The 17103-nt window shown below is 44.2% G+C and overlaps 1 protein-coding gene across 1 annotated transcript; it reads left to right on the forward strand.

Moving 5' to 3' along the window:
- Positions 1 to 970: 970 nt before the first annotated feature.
- Positions 971 to 16140, forward strand: COX5A (cytochrome c oxidase subunit 5A). The gene is made up of 5 exons (XM_073579507.1): positions 971 to 1202; positions 5763 to 5879; positions 12086 to 12207; positions 12855 to 12972; positions 15971 to 16140. The coding sequence occupies exons 1-4, from the start codon at positions 1112 to 1114 to the stop codon at positions 12966 to 12968; spliced, it is 444 nt and encodes a 147-aa protein (XP_073435608.1). The 5' UTR covers positions 971 to 1111; the 3' UTR covers positions 12969 to 12972; positions 15971 to 16140.
- The last annotated feature ends 963 nt before the right edge of the window (positions 16141 to 17103 follow it).

The raw sequence follows: 17103 nt of genomic DNA on the forward strand, positions 1-17103 counted from the left end.
TTACAGTATGCCGCAGTAACGGGCTGCGAAAAAGCTTGTGGCCTGTTACTATATTAATAACATTGGGGGAAAAAAAACGGCGTTCCGCAAAACCGGAAGTCACGGTGCGCCACAAAAACAAACTTCTGTTTATTTTTGCGGCCCCATTGATTTTCAGTGGGGGACGTGTCCGTATGCCATGAAAGGGATCGAGCACACCATGGAGTTTTTGCGGGCCGATTTTATGGCCCCATAGAAATCTATTGGGGATGCAAAAACGGGCCGCAAAAACACAGTAAGTATAAAAGCAGCCTAAGGGTATGTGCACACGCAGTGAAATCTGCTGCGTTGTACAGTACCTTTATTTCCAATGGAAAAAAAAACGCAGTGCACATGCTGCGGATTTTTCCGCGCGGTTTTGCTGCAGTTTACAATCCGCAGCATGTCAATTGTTTGGAGGAGAAACACTGCGGTTTTACACCTCATCCATTATGAGGTGTAAAACTGCAAGACTTCTGTCCTGCAGATTTACCTGTGGTTTTCTCTCCAAAATCCGCACACCAAAAAAACTACGTGTGCTCATACCCTAAGCCAAAACCAGGAGAGGAACAGTCAGAGGAAAAGTATAATAGAAACCCGTCACCACTTCTGGATTTATCACCCACTCCTGGATTTGTCTGAGGTAAAATACTGACCAAACACTGATAGCGTGACCACTGTCTTCCGGGATGAAGCCTCAGTGGAGTCCCAGCTGTGTAGCTCTGCCTATCCTACATGTAGCCAGCTGCTTGGGTACAGGGCCTCCCGATAATCCGCCAGGTCGCCGGCCATGTCTCCCCCTTGCTCCGGTTCCCCGTGCGTGCTGCACTGCTATGTATATACGCGGGGCAGAGTGGTGACGTAAAGTGTCCTCACGGAGGACTCATCGACAGGTGTCGCTGTTGGTATGAGCGCCGCTCAGCTCTATCGTTTGCTGACGTCCCAGGACACGCCCTCTTTTACCCTTGTGCGTCCGTGCTCACTGTGCCGGCCTCCGCCTGAGCAGGAGCGTGTGTTGCGCGCGTGCCTCTCTCTTCCGGTCCGGACCCGCCGCCGCTTCTCCCGTGTGCTCACACACCGCTCAGCTACCGCCATGTTGGGAGCTGCTCTCCGGCGCTGCGTGACTTCTGGCCTCCGCAGCCTCCCTCGCTGCCGCCTGCAGCCTCAGCCGGCCTGCTCCCAAGGTGAGCTCTCTTACGTTTCGCCATTCTGCCCTTGACGTGTGAGATAGCGGGGCCTATCTGCGCTGTGTGCCTGTAGCCGGTGACCTGCCCTGCGGGGTCTGCCCCTCAGTGCTGGTGTCCTTGTGGTGACCCGGAAAGGCCGCGCTGTGCCGTGCATGGTGGCTGGAGCCTTCTCTGCAGAGGCCTGAGCACTTGTGGCTGCTGCTGCCCTGTTATACAGGGGCACTGAGCAGATGCCGGGAGTCTCACACTGCGGCTCCTGGCTTTCCTGCAGCCCCTTGCAGTGCTAACCATTGTGTGCAGCAGGTTATTGCAGCCCTGCACAGTGAGACGTGAGCTGAGCAGCTGATGGGGCTGTTCATCCCGGAAGCAAGGTCACATTGCCTGGTGGCTCCCCTGCAGGGTCCTGCCCTGGGCCGCCGCTCACTCGCTGCACGGTCTGCTCTACACTTGTCATCTTAAATTGGATCTTCGCCTCCATAAAACTTTTGACGTAAGAAGTTATAATCGGTGGCGATCTGCGTCCTTAGACCTCACTGATCGCTAAAAACCCAGGGGTAGATGCCCGTCCCCAGATGCTGCTCTTCTGTGACACTGAAGGCAGAGAGCAGCCCCTCCAATAAGTTCTGCCCCTTTGGTTTTAGTGATCGATGGGGTCTCCACATCCCACCAAAGCTTTGCTTGTGAACATTTTCTGAAAATGCAGTTCCTCTTATCTGTTTACTGCGGTGTGGCTCAAGGCTTGATCAGCTTCTCCATACATTCTCCTGTGGGCCAAGGTTATGACATACAGCTTGACCTTGAGCCTGACACACGCTGGACGCCTGCTGCTGAGGCTTATTTCTAGCATTTCACAAATCTCCTTATTGATTTGTAGTGATGAAAACAAACTCCATTATAACTAATTCTGTGCATGAACCAAGACTTGAAAATACTTGTCCATACTTCATGTGCAGGTCTGATGACCCAAACTAATGGAATCACGGGCAGAGATGTTTCTGTAGTCTGGGCTGCGAGATCTGCGATTGGGCTGGGGCTTGTGGCCATTATACAGATAAGAACACGGCTGTAAGAACTGGCCCTTGTGCCGCCGTATGACAGCGTCTACCAACGCATGTCTAGTGCAGATGTGTGTAAAGCCATCCACTTTTCATACAGAAAAAAATAAACTTTTCTTTCCATATGTATGCACTCTGTGTCAGCAATTTAGTAATAGAAAACTGCATCTGGTTTTTTATGTTGAGAATGGCAATGGATCAATTAAAAATGCTATACGGATGGAAACCTGTATGTGATCCAGTTTTTGCAAACCTGTTTTATTTTAATGGGCAACTCTGGTCAGGACTCTGGAGTCGGTAAACCAAACCTCTGACTCCTCAATTTCGATGACTCGGACTCAGACCCCACAGCCCTGCCTCACTACTGAGCAGGTGCCTAAAGTGCAGCCCAGATTCATCTCAGCTAAAAGCCCAGATCCTTAGCTCAGGAACAGAACAGATATTTATAGGACATTTTATAACTTTTTCAAATTATGAATGGCATCAACATCTGGCAGAGGAGTCACATGATCACGGCAGCCAGTTTCCTGCTGCCTTTTCATTCCTTCTAGTGATGAGCGAGCATGCTCGTTTCCTAATTGAGAATTTTTGGTGTGCTCGGAAAAAAAAATGCTTGCGTCACCGCGGCTGCAGATCTAACTAACCGGCAATCCTGTTGCAGCTGTCGAACTTCTGCAAGATATGTGGCCGCTGTGACTCTAGCATTTTTTTGATTAGGATACGAGTTTGCTTGTTCATCACTAATTCCTTCCAAAAAAGGGATAAAAAGGCTGCAGTCAAACAGTTTCTTCCAATCTGCAGTTTCTTCACCCCCTCCACCAGATGTTAAAACATGTAGGGATCGAGGACAAGTGATGCTCCTCAGAGGGGTGAGTATAGATTTTTTTTTTTTCTCAAAATCTCCTTGGTGCCTAGTAAACCCTCCATTAACTTTTTTCCCCCTCTAAACGTGTGCACTGTAGCGTGTATTAATATACTGTACTTTCTGCTAACGGCGTCTCCTCCGGTTTCAAACATTACTCTGGTTGTCTTCTGAGTGACATCACCGCTCTTCAGACTCGTAGTGTAAGTCTATAGACACGGGAGCGAGGCTGCACAGGCTTTAATTGTAAGAGTAGCACTGTGGCTCAGTGGTTAGCCTTGCAGCGCTGGAGTCCTGGGTTCAAATCCCACCAAGGAAAACATCTGCAAGGAGTTTGTATGTTCTCCCCGTGTTTGTGTGGGTTTCCTATCAAGGACAATAGAAAAAAATTGGAGTCCGGCTCAATAGTCCTTACTCAAGTCATGAGTAAGACTGCTTAGTGCAGTCGAAACGTGTCGACCATGAACATTTTCTTTTGAAAAATAAAAATAAAAATCCAGTCCTGTTGAGCCAGACTCAATTTTTTTTCTATTGTCCTTGATGGGAGGCCAGGGTGGATGAGCATAGAGCAACTGGGTGAGCTGGAATCAAATTTGTTACTCTGGTTTCCTCCCACATTCCAAAGACATACTGATTGGGAATATAGATTGTGAGCCTTATCTGGGACAGCGATGATAATGTGTGCAAACTGTAAAGCGCTACAGAATATGTTGGCGCTATATAAAAATAAAGTTTATTATTAAGAGAGACTTTTGGCTCACGCAGAGAGATTCAGATATGCAGTCTGAATTGCGTGACTTGGAAGAGTACCGACACTGTACTGGATACCGCAGAAGATGGTGAGGTGAGTATATTAACAACTTGATGCTGCAGGACATACAGGTTTATGGGTACAAAAAGTTAATTGAAGGGCTAATTAAAGCATAATGTGTAATATAGGAGAGGACCCGCCAGCTCCTGACATGTTAGTTTCAGTAGATACTTGCATTCCCCATATAATAAATACTCTGGTTCACTTTTTCTTAGAACTCTGTATTATGTCCGTCTCCTGTTTATACCTTCTCCAAGCTTCTGAATATATGTCCCCGGTGTCTGTAAGCACCGGTTGATCAATGTCACACACCCAACTGATAACACCTAGTTGTCAATTTATTCATAAGTTGCTTGGAGGAAAACCAGGAACCAGAAATGAAGAAAAGCTGCTCTAGAATGATTTCATGGGAATTAAATTCATTATTTAGACTTGTCAGGAGTAGTGACCGGTACCCGAAGGAAGATGGTGTGCTGGCAACGGGTTACTCCCCCCTCTACTTAGGACTTGCATGCTTGGTGCAGGGGGATAGCTGACTGAACTAGGGTGTGGCTGGTGATGGCTAAAGTTTGCAGCCAGGTTTACACAATTTATTATATTTCTAATATACGATGTGCACTTCTTATTTTCCCATACCTAGCCATTATCCTTTGCTGTGCTCACATTGTTGTAGTGGCAAGGAGTCGTCTGCCGTGCCCTTCAGGATGACTACAGGACAGGAAGCCCGCTGCTCACATGGAAATGCTTCCCCACAATCTGCTCTTCCTTTACAACTTCATAAAGAAGTAACACGGATCCTTAGCTGATCTGGTAAATGATTACCCCTGCTAGATATGGATGTGTAGTGGAGGATCACTTTGCTATCTGCTGACTTACGTTTACGAAAGGGTTATAATTCATTAGAAAGCCTCCCAATTCCATTTCTTCATCTTTTTAGTCTTAATGGGGTATTCTGAGAGTTTAATATAAATGACCCTTACAGATTGGTAATCAATTATAATTGAGAGCCACGTTATTATTCAGGGACACACAATGTACAGAGCTGGACCTGTTACAGCTCAGTGTCCCCTGAAATCAGCTGATCATTGGGAAAATGCCTACAACAGGTGTTGGCTAGAGGACACCATAGACTTCCATAGAGGACATGGTGTATTATGAGAGCGTAGGTAACGTGACTGCTAGGATGGAGGTGTCGACCTTCTGAAGATATTCTTTAAAGCCTCATTTATGGCCAGTGGATTTGTAGACCCTACAGTCTGTGAAGCAGAGTACATGTGGATGGGGTTTCTTAAATCTATCTATATGCTATGAAACCCTGAACAGACACTCTCACCTCCACAGATTCTCGGTTCAGATTTAGATGAGCCAATCATGGCTGTTAAATGACTGCCAATATGCTATACTATGGATGATTAGACAGGCCAACAAACATTCTATGCACGCAGATCATTAATACAATCGTTCGTGCGTATAGATCATTTTATCTACCGCAGATCTCATTACAGAAGGTGATGTGCTGCCGATAACCTGACTATTTGCTTTGTTCCATCAAACTAAAAAAACAAGCATTTTGCTCGTTTGTCAGTTTGGAAGGGCCAATAATTGAGAATGGGCGTTCCTGACAACACTTTCTCCAATGCTTGACTTGTATATGGGCCTGTAACACTGTATTTCATTGCAGAAATAATGTAATACCATGCAATAACACGCTCTGGCACTGTCTCATGGTCAAGGGAATTATCTGCCATGGAAATTGAGTCTTTTCAGTCTTTGGCCTATTGAGCTGTATAGTATTTTCTTTACTTTAAGCTCTCCTGTCTTTCTTACAGTTGCAATTGCTGCTCGTTGCTATTCTCATGCCAAACATGAGTCAGATGAAGAGTTTGATGCTCGCTGGGTGACTTATTTCAACAAGCCAGATATTGATGCCTGGGAACTGCGAAAAGGTACTGCTAATCACTGCTCCTTCTGATAATGTAATCATGAAAATATTGGGACATTGTATTGACTTTCAGTTTGTTGCATTTAATGAACACCTGTCTTCGTATTTCAGGAAATACTTGCATTTGCCATAAAATTACTGCTGGAGCACCTTGGAACTCTGCATTGCACCATTCTTCTCATGGCTCTGGAAAGTAGGAGTGAGTTCACAACGTGCTGTCACCTTCTCCCTGTTGATGGATTGTGTCCCTACAGTTAGACACTGTCCAATCAGAGGTGTCATTTTTACTGTAACACCCTCTTGACAAGGAGAATTTTGTCAATTTAGTCATTTATTTCCAGGAAGAATAGCCGAGGAAAGGCACAATGCAGACTTCTAATATGCTTCAAAATTATTTTGAATGCAAGTATTTACTAGAGTATACATGTCAGATGACTGAATTTTGGAACTATTCATGTAACTGTTGTATAGCAGTTGTCTTGTAGACTGCAAATGCAGCGATAGCTCAGACTTGCTATAATGTGACCTAGCTGCGTTACATAACGAGGACTCTTGGATGATGATTGGATTGCCATTAAAGGGAATCTGATGGTAAAGCGGTCTATAAGCTGCTAAAATCAAGATGACTTTTTTTAATAGCTCTACTCATTAAGTCTTTGAACCCAGTATGTGTCCCGTACGGTCAAGACCACCTCAAAACGCTCAATAGTGTTATTTAGTAGAGCTGTGTGATATTTCATGCTTCAAACATTCTTTATCAATCAATGCTTTTCTTGTATACAAATGAGCTTTTCAGATCTATGGGCCAGAAATGAATCTGCATACAGAGATTATTTTAAATGGAAGGAGCCGTTACCAGTATGAGACATGTAACTAGCACAGTAGAACTGAATTTTGGCTTGCAAATGCAGTTGCTGCAGCTCACAGCTTTGCTCTATGGCAACAATATTACAACACTGTCTGCCGCCTGTGAGCTGAAGCAGAGAAGAATCTGCAGATGGTCTGTAAGGGCGAAGTCAGACGGCTGTATAACACGGCCCATATTGCATCACTGTGCATGGACTGGCCGGTGGTTCTCTTGTCCCGAGCGTCACGGCTGTATAGAAATACATGCTGTCACACTCTGGTCAGGAGAGCCAGAGCCAGTCTGAGCATTGCAATGCGATCTACGTCCGTACTTAACGGCTGTCTAACTTCACTCTTGTAATCGAGCACAGCTCAGCAGTGAGATCAGGAGAGCAGACATCAGCCATCACCCTGGATTTGCCCCCTATCATTTTATAATAATCTCCGGAGGCAGATTCTAATGCAGATCAGTGTCCAGCCCATAGTCCTGAGCAGCTCATTTACATATAAAAAAAAAGACATCTCTGGACTAAAGGGGGTTTTACACATAGCGATATCGCTAGCAATATCGCTAAAACGTCACTCATTTTTTACATTTAGCGATGCACCAGCGATACGACCCGGTCAGGATCGCTGGTGCATCGCTAAATGATCGCTAGTGAGCTTCCACACAGGAAGATCTCACAGCGATGCAGCAGCGACGCAGCGGACTATACTTACCTTTCACACACAGCGATCCAGACGTCCTCCCGCCTGCGTCCAGCGTCGCTTGTCTCACACAGCAGGAAGCGCCCGACGAGAAATGGAGCCGCCCGATCTCGCGCGATGAGCGACAGCAGGGGAGCCGGTCGGAGGTAAGTATCACACATAGCGATATCGCTAGTAATATCGCTGTAACGTCACAAAATCAGTGACGTTTTAGCGATATTGCTAGCGATCTCGCTATGTGTAAAACCCCCTTTACCTCCGACCGGCTCCCCCGCTGTCCGTCGCTGATCGCGCGGCTCCATTTCTCGTCGTCTGCTTCCTGCTGGGAGAGACGAGCGACGCTGGACGTGGGCGGGAGGACATCTGGATCGCTGTGTGTGAAAGGTGAGTATCGTGCGCTGCGTCGCTGCTGCATCGCTGCTGCATCGCTGTGAGATCTTTCTGTGTGAAAGCTCACTAGCGATCATTTAGCGATGCACCAGCGATCCTGACCGTGTCGTATCGCTGGTGCATCGCTAAATGTAAAAGGGCCTTAAGACATTAGATCGCAGATATCAAGGTATCATTTTATTCGGCGACCTGTGTGCCCATATAGGCAGCTTAGTAGGATTGATTGTACTAACAGATTCCCTTTAAGATGGGGTAGTTCAAAAAGTGCATAACACTTTTAAAGGACCAGCACTGTAGATGTACAATTTGAAAAAGAAAGCTGCCTGTGTTGTCACCTTTATCCTTCATGACCACAACTTCGACAGCTGGTTTAGTATGGAGGAGATCAGAGGACTTTTTGTTTAACTGGATACACTACGTAATGGTAGCTGCAAAGCAGAAGAAAGCGTGCTTTTGGGGTTTTTTTCGCCTCTTCGTCGCAGAGATATTTGCAATCAGAATTTGGCACCTAGGGAGTTAATTTCCTTTTAACCTAAGGCCACACTCAGACGTTCAGTAATTTGGTCAGTATTTTATATCAGTATTTGTCAATCAAAACCAGGAGTGGAACAATCAGAGGAAAAAAGTATAATGGAAACACGTCACCACTTCTGTATTTATCACCCACTGCTGGATTTGGCTTACAGATACTGTTGTAAAATACGACCAAATACTGAACGTGACCTACAGGTGCTTCTCATGAAATTAGAATATCAAAAAGTTAACTTATTTCAGTTCTTCTATACAAAAAGTGAAACTCGTATTATATAGAGCCATTACAAACAGTAATCTATTTCTAATGATGATGATTGACTTATAGACAATGACAACCCAAAATTCATTATAGCAGTAAGTTAGAATAATTAACAAAAAAACAGCTGCAAAGGCTTCCTAAGCGTCTAAAAAGATCCCTTAGGCTATGTGCACACGTCCGGTATTCCCGCGTATTCTATGCATTTTTGCCGCATTTTTCGGCTCTTAAATGCTGCGAAAATGCATAAAATAAGCAAGCCATTGTAATCAATGGCATTCCGCGCATGCTGTGCTAATGCTGCGTATTTTTCCGCGGCAAAATCGCATCACGGAAAAATACGCAGCATGCTCATTCTTTGTGCGGAATCGCGGGAATTCCGCACACATAGGAATGTATTGTTCGCTTACTTTCCGCATGTGGTTATGCCCACCATGCGCAAAGTAAGCGGAAAATGTGCAGATGGTACCCACGGTCTGGAGGAGAGGAGACTCTCCTACAGGCTCTGGGTACCATATCCCTGTTTAAAAAAAAAAAAAAAGAATTAAAATAAAAAATCGTGTTCTCACCTTCTCGCAAGACCGCTACGTCAAAGGTCATTGTCGCAAGGCATCACTGGGAGCGGGACTTGCCGGGAGCATTGCGAGGATCTGGGACGCCGGAATGTGAGAAACACTATTTATTTTATTTTTAACTTTGTCTTTTTACTATTGATGCTGCATAGGCAGCCTTTTCATAGGCTGTAAGCAATAATTATCAACATTAACAGAAATAAACACTTGAAATGGATCACTCTGTAATGACTCTGTATGAGTATCACTTTTTATATTGAAGAACTGAAATTAACTTTTCGATATTCCTATTTTGTGAGAAACACTTGTAAGTTTTTCACCAGTAGTGTGTACTTCACTCTAGCACCTTTCAGTTAGGGTCCCTATTGGGGATTTTGTGATGAATCTAAACTCAGTTGTGCTACATTACAAACCCTTCCATCATCTTTTTCTCATTTCATAGCATTGTCACATTTACTATATTACCCCCTCCCCCAACACTGACTGAAAATGTGTTCTCAAAGGTGTCAGCATCATACTTATTCCTGTTTTGCTGGACTTGTAATCATTCTGCAGTGAAAGCAGAGCAGGCTATTATGTTTTACCAGGACTAGCCTGTTCTGAGTTTTTGTGTGGGCATTCTTTTTTCCTCCACCAGTGTTGCTGCCTTATGATTGTGCGGCATTTTACAGTGGGAAGAAGTTCTCGCCTTCAGGGAAACTAATGCCCACATGGTTGTAAAGAAGCCCTCCCATGATTTCCCCCCCCCCCCCACCAAACTTGTGTATATAATGTCATTGTGTTACTATACATGGGCTTCTCTGGTATGAAGAACCGTTCTGCTACTCTTCTGAGCGCTAGACTCTGCGTGACCTGGAGGTGGCTTTTATGATACAAGTCTATAAAGCATCAGAATGAAGCTCCATTGAAGCTCCATAGACAAATCCAGGGAGTCTGAAGAACAGTGACATCACTCAGTAGAGGAGCGGAATGGCATTAGACACCAGAGAAGGCAGCTTTATTATTTATATAGTAACATTGATTCCATGGACAAGTTCATGGGAGGGCTTCTTTAACAGAAATTAACTCATTAGGTGCCAAATAATTTGGCTAATATCTCCACACAACAGAAAAGCGAAAAATAAAATTCTTTTGCAGCCACTATTATATTGTGTGTCCAATTCAATATGAAACATTTGGTGAAAAGTCCTCTTTGAAGCAAAGGGAGGATGCTTTCTTTTGTTTCTGCACCTGGGGATCTTCTGTGTAGGTGCCGGTGAGTCACTGTGACCTCCGGTGTGCGCCGATAATATGCTCTCCCCACTTCTGCCTTGCACAGTCATTGCTAGGAACCATTTACGCATGGCAATGATTATGCAGGGAGGAAGTGGGGAAGAGCACCTTATCTCCGCGCGCACACAACAGAGGTCACTGGAGGAGAAGTTGCCAGCACCTGCACCAAAGATCCCTGAATGCAACGCCCACAGAAGGGAGGATCAGGTATGTATTTCTGAGGGAGTGCAGGGCGCAGCATTCCGGGGCCGTAACTGGCGCTGATGGGGTTGGGTGGGGGGGGGGGTAAGTTTTGCAATGAAAACAGGAGGCAGAGGTTTAGTCTATGCTCCGGAGCCTGGAAGAAATCATTAACATAGAATATAACATTTCCAAGCAACAAGACCATTAATATGAGGCATACAGGCAGGACCAGTGTAACATTTCTAATGCCTGTATGCCCATATTGATAGGTCATATGTCCTGGGGGTGACATTCCCTTTAAACTTTCTCCATAGCTGCCTTATGTATTTGCTATGTAAGAACCTAATGGGTACTTAGTGAAAAACTAACTGACTGACTCCAATGTATCGGAATACAGAAGTCCTAATTTCTTAGGACTTCTTCTATGGAGATATAAGCTAGTCACCACTGGACTACCCATAACAATGTAACCTGGTACTGGGTAAGGTAGAGGACCCTCCTGTGCCTCAGATCCACTGATCCTGGTCCCCTGAAGCTTGTATACAGTGCTTGCCTGTGTCTTGGAATACCCTCAGCGCTTTGGTATACTGACTAATCTGGCCAATGTTCTGATCAGGCAGGTGGCATGGGTTTCAGTGGGGTGTGCTGATGGACAGGGTCTGGGCACATTTTCAGGACTGGAATGTTGGTGTTGGGTAGAATACTTGGATTACGGGGAGTGAAGGAGGATTGGCATCTTAATGTGATTATACAAGGCAGAACGTTTGAAGTGTGTGTGTGTGTATATATATATATATATATCTATATTATCTTCAGCCCATTCCCTCAGCTTATACATGAGTCATATAGCCGGGGTGTGTCACATCATACTGACACCCCCCCCCCCCCCCCCCCGGGGCGTCTCTGCAGCCCCTCTGCTTGTCCCACAGTCTCCTTTTCCTTCCTACAGCGGTCACATGGTACCACTCATTAAACTCATTAAAGTCATGAGTATGCACATATTTATGACTTTAATGAGCGGTACCACGTGACCGCTGAAGGAAGGGAGACCGTGGGAGAACGGGGCTGCAGAGACGCGCCAGTGGGAGGTAAGTATATGCTATATTCACCTGTCCCGGTTCCAATGCTGCTCGCCGCTGTCTGCCCACCGGGTCTCTGTCAGTGACGTTCAGGCAGCAGAGGGCATTTAACCTACTGATGTCTCCATTAATTTTACTTTTATTGGTATCTATTTTTATTTTTTAAATTTACCAGTAGCTGCTGCGTTTTCCACCCTAGGCTTATACACAAGTCAATAAGTTTTCCCAGTTTTTTTTTTTTTTTTTTGTGGCAAAATTAAGGGGGTTGGCTTATACACGGGTATATACGGTGTATATTCATATTATATTTACTGCCACAGTCGTAACGTTGCTGCTCAAGACCATGTTTTATTTTTTCCTTTCCAACTAGGCGTGAACACTCTTGTCGGTTACGATTTAGTTCCAGAACCAAAAATCCTTGATGCTGCTTTGCGTGCTTGCAGACGGTTGAATGACTTTGCAAGTACGGTCCGCATTTTGGAAGCAGTGAAGGTGAGTAGAATATCCCACTGTTGTGCGATTAAAGGCTTGAATTGACTTGTGCATCTTATTTTATTTTTTTTGTAGTTTTTCCCTACTTTAACAATTTTTCTGAATGGGCCCTTTTTGGGGTAATAAAATGTAATCCAAAAAACCTTTTAAAGTTGGGGAAACATCTTCAAAATTGAATACACTATTTTATACACTTGTGTTAGTTAAGTCACCATTTCCCAGCCGCTCATGTTCCAGTGCATCTCAGTTCCCCTCTGGTCTTGATACATCCTGCTCTGTCTGGATAGACATGTCTGCTGCAGCCAGTGATTTGCAGATTTGGCATCCTGTTTGTCAAGATGGGACTGGCTGGTAAGGGGAGTATGGTGAGGTTCCTTATTTTTTTAGTTTTATATATGTACGCACAATTCTAAGTTGTTTTTTTTTGTTTTTTATGGAAAGCCTGTTTAAAGGAACGCTGCTTTACGTAAAACTTATTCACTATTGTTCTTAGTGTTGCACATGAGGTGAAAATGTATGACTTGGTAACTTTGGCATTCATTGAATCTCAATACTAATATTTAGCTAGTATCTGCGCTTGATCTCTAAACAATGGGTAATGATGGCTTTGTGACTAGCCCTTTTTTTTTTTTTTGCCCCTTTCCCAGGATAAAGCCGGACCTCACAAGGAAATCTATCCCTATGTAATTCAGGAACTCAGACCAACTTTAGATGAGCTTGGTATTTCCACCCCAGAAGAGCTGGGTTTAGATAAACCATGAAAAGGTAATTTTTTTTTTTTTTTTTAAATAGTCTTGTGTAAAAATGATCACCAAAGCAGCTTTTTCTCAATAGCAAATTTGTTCAGCTTTTAATTTGAGCAATAAAAATAGTAAACTTTATTTACTCAACAAGCTGTTCTTTATGTGGCGCTAAAGGGCATGGTCTGTTGATGGGAGCTTACAAGCCGGGACCACACTTTTTCCCGGCAGATGATTGCTCGTTTAAACAGCCATCATGTGTCCTTAACAGCCACAGGTAAAGCATTTAACAGGTGCCGGCAGTGGTGCTTATCATTCTGCTCACCCTTGATGTGATCATGGGTTGCTATGATAGCTGAGGGTCTTCTGAAGACCCCCATGCCTGTCATTACGATACTCCTGTGAAAGCCAGGGTTGAGGAGATCTTGCCTATGAAAATTTAAGCTATTTCCATGAGGGACAGATGCGCTGTGGATTTTCCAACTAGATTTCACAACAAAGGTACTAAATATTACAGTAATTGACAGATATTGACTTGTGGGACATGTTTTAAATTTGCAGCATCTGTAGAATTTGATGGCACTTGTAATTATGACAAATTTGCTTGTAACTCGTGGATTTGGACGCAGTCCCCTCCCGAAATTCCGTCTAGATGTTCCTTTAAGGCCAAAGTCGCACAGGATTTGGCTGAAATATCTTGGATTCTGCTTTGAGTAGAACTGAGGTGGCTGTGAAATCCAGGTGGTGGATATTAACCGCCCCCCAAAAAAAATAAACTGGAGTGCAAGTTGGTATGCATACAAAGCAGATTATTGCAGGTTCCACCATATATGAATATGCAATAAACCTCCTTAGACCTTTTTGGTATATTGATTTATAATTTCAGTTTGCTGCTTCCTGGCTTTTTGACTATTTGCAGGGAAATTCAAGTTTCCCAGACCGTGTAAGAAATTTGACATGACCTCCATCACAGACAACGGTCTATGTAAAAGTACTTAGACATGTAGCGTTAATGCCTCGTACCTGTGTTTTTTGTAATGTTCACCATTGTTAGGCTGTGTGCCCACGTTGCGTTTTTTATGCATTTCCGATGCAGCAGAGACTTTAAAAATGCTAATAAAACGCATCCCCATGCAATCCTATGGGATTCCGCGGTTGCTGTGCCCATGCTGCGGATTTTACAGCTGCGGAAACGCATAGTGGTAAAATCCGCAGCATGTCCATTATTTCTGCGGGATCGCAGCGATTCCGTCACCATAGGATTGCATTGAAATTCTCACTCTATGCATGTGGCTATGCCCACCATGCCTGAAGTGAGAGCTTCATGTGCGGATAGTACCCAGGGTCTGGATGATAGGAGACTCTCCTCCATGCCCTGGGTACAATATTCCTGTAAAAAAAAAAAAAAAAAAATAGAATTTAAATAAAAAATTGGGATATACTTATTCTGTCGGCCCCCGGAGTCTTCCCGCCTCTCAGCCACGCTGCCAGCATCTTTCGTTCCCAGGGATGCATTGTGTGAATGACCCCTGACGTAGTGGCCTCGCGTAATACTACGTCATCAGAGGTCATTGTTGCAAGGCGTCCCTGGGGACGGAAGTTGCCGGCAGCACCAATGAGGGGCGGAACGACTCCGGGGGCTGACAGAGGGTAAGTATATCTGTTTATTTTTTTTAATTATTTTTAACATTCTATCAATAGTTAAAAGTTGGTCACACTTGTCAAGCACTATGCTTGACAAGTGTGACCAACCTGTCAATCACTTTTCCAAGCGATGCTTCAAATCACTTCGAAAAGCGTTAGCATTCTGCAAGTTAAAAACGCTTGCAAAACGCTAGTGTTTTGCGGGAAAACACATGCGAATTCCGCATGCGTTTTACCTGCGGCAGGGAGTTGCGGAAATGCTGCAGATATTTCCGCAGCATTTCTGCAACGTGAGCACTTAGACTTACTGTAGAACTCTTTATATAGTGACAACGTCTGGTATTTACACTAACTGTGTCTAAGAACGGTAAGGCTATGGGCCCACGTAGTGTTCTAAAACGCACAATGAAAACCGGACTCCTTCCCAGAAATCGCGCGTTTTTTTCCACGCAATTTCACTGTGATTTTACCGCGATTCTGTTAGCGATTTTGCCGCGATTTTCTCAAGCACTTTCCAAGTGATTTGAAGCATCGCTTGGAAAGTGATTGACAGGTTGGTCACACTCGTCAAACATAGTGTTTGACAAGTGTGACCAGCTTTTTACTATTGAGGCCGCTTATGCGGCCTCAATAGTAAAAGATAAAATGATAAAAAATAAAATAAAAAGTCGGGGTGTATTTACCTTCCGACGTCCCGCGCTGCCATCCCGGGCCTCAGCGTTCCCAGCGATGCCTTGCGAGACCTGTGATGACGTTGGTCTCGCGTTACTATAGCGATCTCGCGAGACCACGTCATCACAGGACCTTGCTGCAAGGCATTACTGGGAACGCTGAGGCCGGGAATGCAGAGCGGGACGTCGGAAGGTAAATATACCCCGATTTTATTTTTTTATTTTTTTTTTTACAGGGGTATGGTACCCAGGGCCTGGAGGACAGTCTCCTCTCCTCCACACTGTGGGTACCAACCGCACATGAGACGGTTAACTTTCCGCATGGTGGGCATAGCGACATGCGGGAAGTAAGCAATTCTCATGCATTCCTATGGGTGCGGAATCGCGGCAATTCTTTGGGATTCCGCACAAAAGAATGATCATGCTGCGATTTTTTTTTTTTTTTTTTTTTTTTTTTCCCCCCACGATGTGATTCCGCCGCGGAAAAAAGCGCAGCATTAGCACAGTATGTGCGGAATGCCTTAGGAATGCAAGGGGTGCGTCATGTACAAGATTTCTAAATGTTTTCGCGCCAAAAATCGCATCGTGGGCACACAGCCTAAATCTACGTTTACACATGTTGATTTTGTAGGGTGTTAGTGTATTGTATTGTATATCTATCTATTTGGTAAGATTATTTTTGAAAATAACTCTTCTTTCTTCCTACAGATTATCCATCCAAATGTTTTATCAATGCTACTTGATTGTACACAGCCATCCTGAAATACAAAGATGTTAAAATATTACCTTTATTTCGAAAAAACGCAACTGTTCTTTTATTGAGTCCCTATCTGTGTAATATTATGTTGGACCTAATAAAGGGATGTTGTTTGATCTGATTGCTGATCCGCTGGTTTGTTCTATAGTTTTGCATTGTACTCTTTAGATTAGCCTGTAGCTGTCTTTCAACTTCTCCGCACATGCGGGCACACACCCCCTACAAACCACGCAGCATTTTATTTATTCGTCTTTTGGCTAAATACCTTGGCAACCTGTCATTGTATCCTGCTTTAGTTGCATCCTATCTTCCACAGGATACGTTTTTAAGATGATAAATGCATGTCTCTCCTCTGAGACCTGAACATAGCTCTATACTCTTTCTCCATTCCTTTCTATGAATTTTTTGTTATTTGAGTCTTCCAAAGAAGTGGAATAGGCTATGCATGTGTATCCTTCGTTCCTTTCAAAGTGGTCATGAGACAGGGTCATGAATCTCTGTTCTAGGTAGATTTGGTACCCACATCTCATGTATTTACATCCTGTGACTATGCTGTAAATGTTGAAGATGGATGTAACCATTAGAGGTTGTCCGGTCTCCTGATAAGTCTGGTAGGATCCACCAGTATTGACGGTGATACCAGGTGGTTATGGGATCGCAGGTAGGTGATTTGCAAACTTTCTGCCATATTACGACTAGATGTGCTTGGCCTCCCCGAATACAAGTGAATTGAGAAAAGCCAAGCACGTCTAGTCTGCATGTAACCACATGTATGCAAATTGTATACTTTGTAGCGTGACCACACATTCTCGCCTGCAATACTGATGAATTCAGGCAGCGTGGGGAACACCGCTCTCAGGATTCAGAAGCCTGCAGTCGCATAATGTGTAATATAATTTTTTAATTAGTACAAGGTTTTAATAGCGAGCTACGTCTGGCTTTCTTTTCACTCTCCATTCATATGAGGCTTATTTGGCAGACTAATAGGTAGGATATATAGTAGATGGGTACCATCTATATTAAAAGGTACATCTTGACGTTGTTGGATGGCTTTTGCACTCTTTGATCAAAAAATGCTATCGAA

The sequence above is a fragment of the Dendrobates tinctorius genome, unplaced genomic scaffold (assembly GCF_039654945.1).
Source record: "Dendrobates tinctorius isolate UK_male_01 unplaced genomic scaffold, ASM3965494v1 ptg000062l, whole genome shotgun sequence".
Taxonomy (NCBI): Eukaryota; Metazoa; Chordata; class Amphibia; order Anura; family Dendrobatidae; genus Dendrobates; species Dendrobates tinctorius.

Excerpts from the sequence above, each read along its gene's own strand:
- COX5A (XM_073579507.1), top strand. The coding sequence starts at position 1,112 with ATGTTGGGAGCTGCTCTCCGGCGCTGCGTGACTTCTGGCCTCCGCAGC. Across the intron at positions 1,203-5,762 it reads TCAGCCGGCCTGCTCCCAAG|TTGCAATTGCTGCTCGTTGC; the intron begins GTGAGCTCTCTT and ends TCTTTCTTACAG. Across the intron at positions 12,208-12,854 it reads GCATTTTGGAAGCAGTGAAG|GATAAAGCCGGACCTCACAA; the intron begins GTGAGTAGAATA and ends CCCCTTTCCCAG.